The sequence below is a fragment of the Poecilia reticulata genome, unplaced genomic scaffold (genome assembly GCF_000633615.1).
Source record: "Poecilia reticulata strain Guanapo unplaced genomic scaffold, Guppy_female_1.0+MT scaffold_159, whole genome shotgun sequence".
Classification (NCBI taxonomy): domain Eukaryota; kingdom Metazoa; phylum Chordata; class Actinopteri; order Cyprinodontiformes; family Poeciliidae; genus Poecilia; species Poecilia reticulata.
This window is the reverse complement of record NW_007615017.1, coordinates 925,348-926,485: the sequence shown is the minus strand read 5'-3', so window position 1 is coordinate 926,485 and position 1,138 is coordinate 925,348. Positions and strand designations below refer to the sequence as shown.

The following is a 1,138-nucleotide window of genomic DNA, read 5'->3' as shown; positions in this document are numbered from 1 at the left end:
AGTGAGTTAACGAGGCACTGAGTGAAACAACTTAACGAGGTAAGGCGAGTGAGTTAACGAGGCACTGAGTGAGGCAATAACTTAACGAGGTAAGGAAAGTGAGTTAACGAGGCACTGAGTGAAACAGGTAATGAATGAAATTGATGAGGCGATGATGTAATAACACAATTGGTTAACAGTATCAATTAAGAAGGAAATGGGTTAACGAGCGACTGACCTGCGGTGCTGAAGACTCCCTCTGAATCCCTCATCTCCTCGTTCATCCGGGCCATTCGCAGCCTGAAACACACCCAGCTCAGACCCGTCAGAACCGACCCCAGTTTAAGTGTGTGTATCCCTTTAAGAGCTCAGCAATCAGGCGTTGTGTGATTGGTTGTGAGGTTCACGGTTTAATCTGATTTAATCACCATCAGATTTGCATGTTTACGTGTGGAGATTTCGCGCATGCGGGCAAAAAGACTCACACGCCACCCAGAGCCGCGGAGTCGTTCCTTTAACTCCAGGAAAATGAAATAAAAGCTCCGCAGAAAAGGGAAAAAACCAGAGTGCAACTGAAAGCCGCTTCTTCAGCCAAGCTACACTCAGACTCGTTACCATGGCAACTGACAACGACGCCACGTTAGGTTTCAGGTTTCAACACCGAAAAACATTAAAATATTTCCAAGATCAGAACATTCAGTCCGGTAGAATGGTTTAATGTTTACTTTATGATTATTAATAACAGCAGCAGCTGCCCTACGATGGATCAGCAGGCCGGTGATGTGCTGCCCCCTGCTGGACAGAACAGAAATGACCAGCAGCTTCCCCTTCATTCATTCACTCATTCATTCATTCATCCCTGCATGTCTGGCAGCAGCCAGCATTACAGAGCAGAACCGACCCACCGGGTCACCAACCAGAACACACCGAGATCCAGAATCTGAAAATAAGACGTGATGAAGATGAAAGCGAGACTCACAGAGTGACGATGTCAGCATTGGCGGTTTCCATGGCGATAGCCAGCGGGTCCTGCCCCCTCTCGTCCGCAGCGTACTGATTGGCTCCTCTCTTCAGCAGCAGACACACCTGGCTGTGTGGACCAATCAGAGCGAGGCGTGTTGGCCATGAAGTGTGTGTATCAGTGTGTGTGTCAGTGTGT

At 48.3% G+C, this 1,138-nt stretch overlaps 1 protein-coding gene across 3 annotated transcripts in view; it reads right to left on the bottom strand.

The window, feature by feature from the left end:
- The window catches only part of LOC103460059 (arf-GAP with coiled-coil, ANK repeat and PH domain-containing protein 2), a 14,844-nt gene that overhangs the window by 4,525 nt on the left and 9,181 nt on the right, over window positions 1-1,138 (bottom strand). For 2 of the 3 annotated variants that reach the window (XM_008402044.2, XM_008402043.2), the window contains 2 exons: window positions 959-1,069; window positions 7-279 (listed from right to left, as the gene is read on the bottom strand). In XM_008402044.2, coding sequence (XP_008400266.1) covers window positions 186-279; window positions 959-1,069 — 205 coding nt within the window. In that variant the 3' untranslated portion in view covers window positions 7-185. Of the gene's footprint in view, window positions 1-6; window positions 280-958; window positions 1,070-1,138 lie in introns of those variants that run through there. The other variant, XM_017303080.1, reaches the window with a different exon arrangement.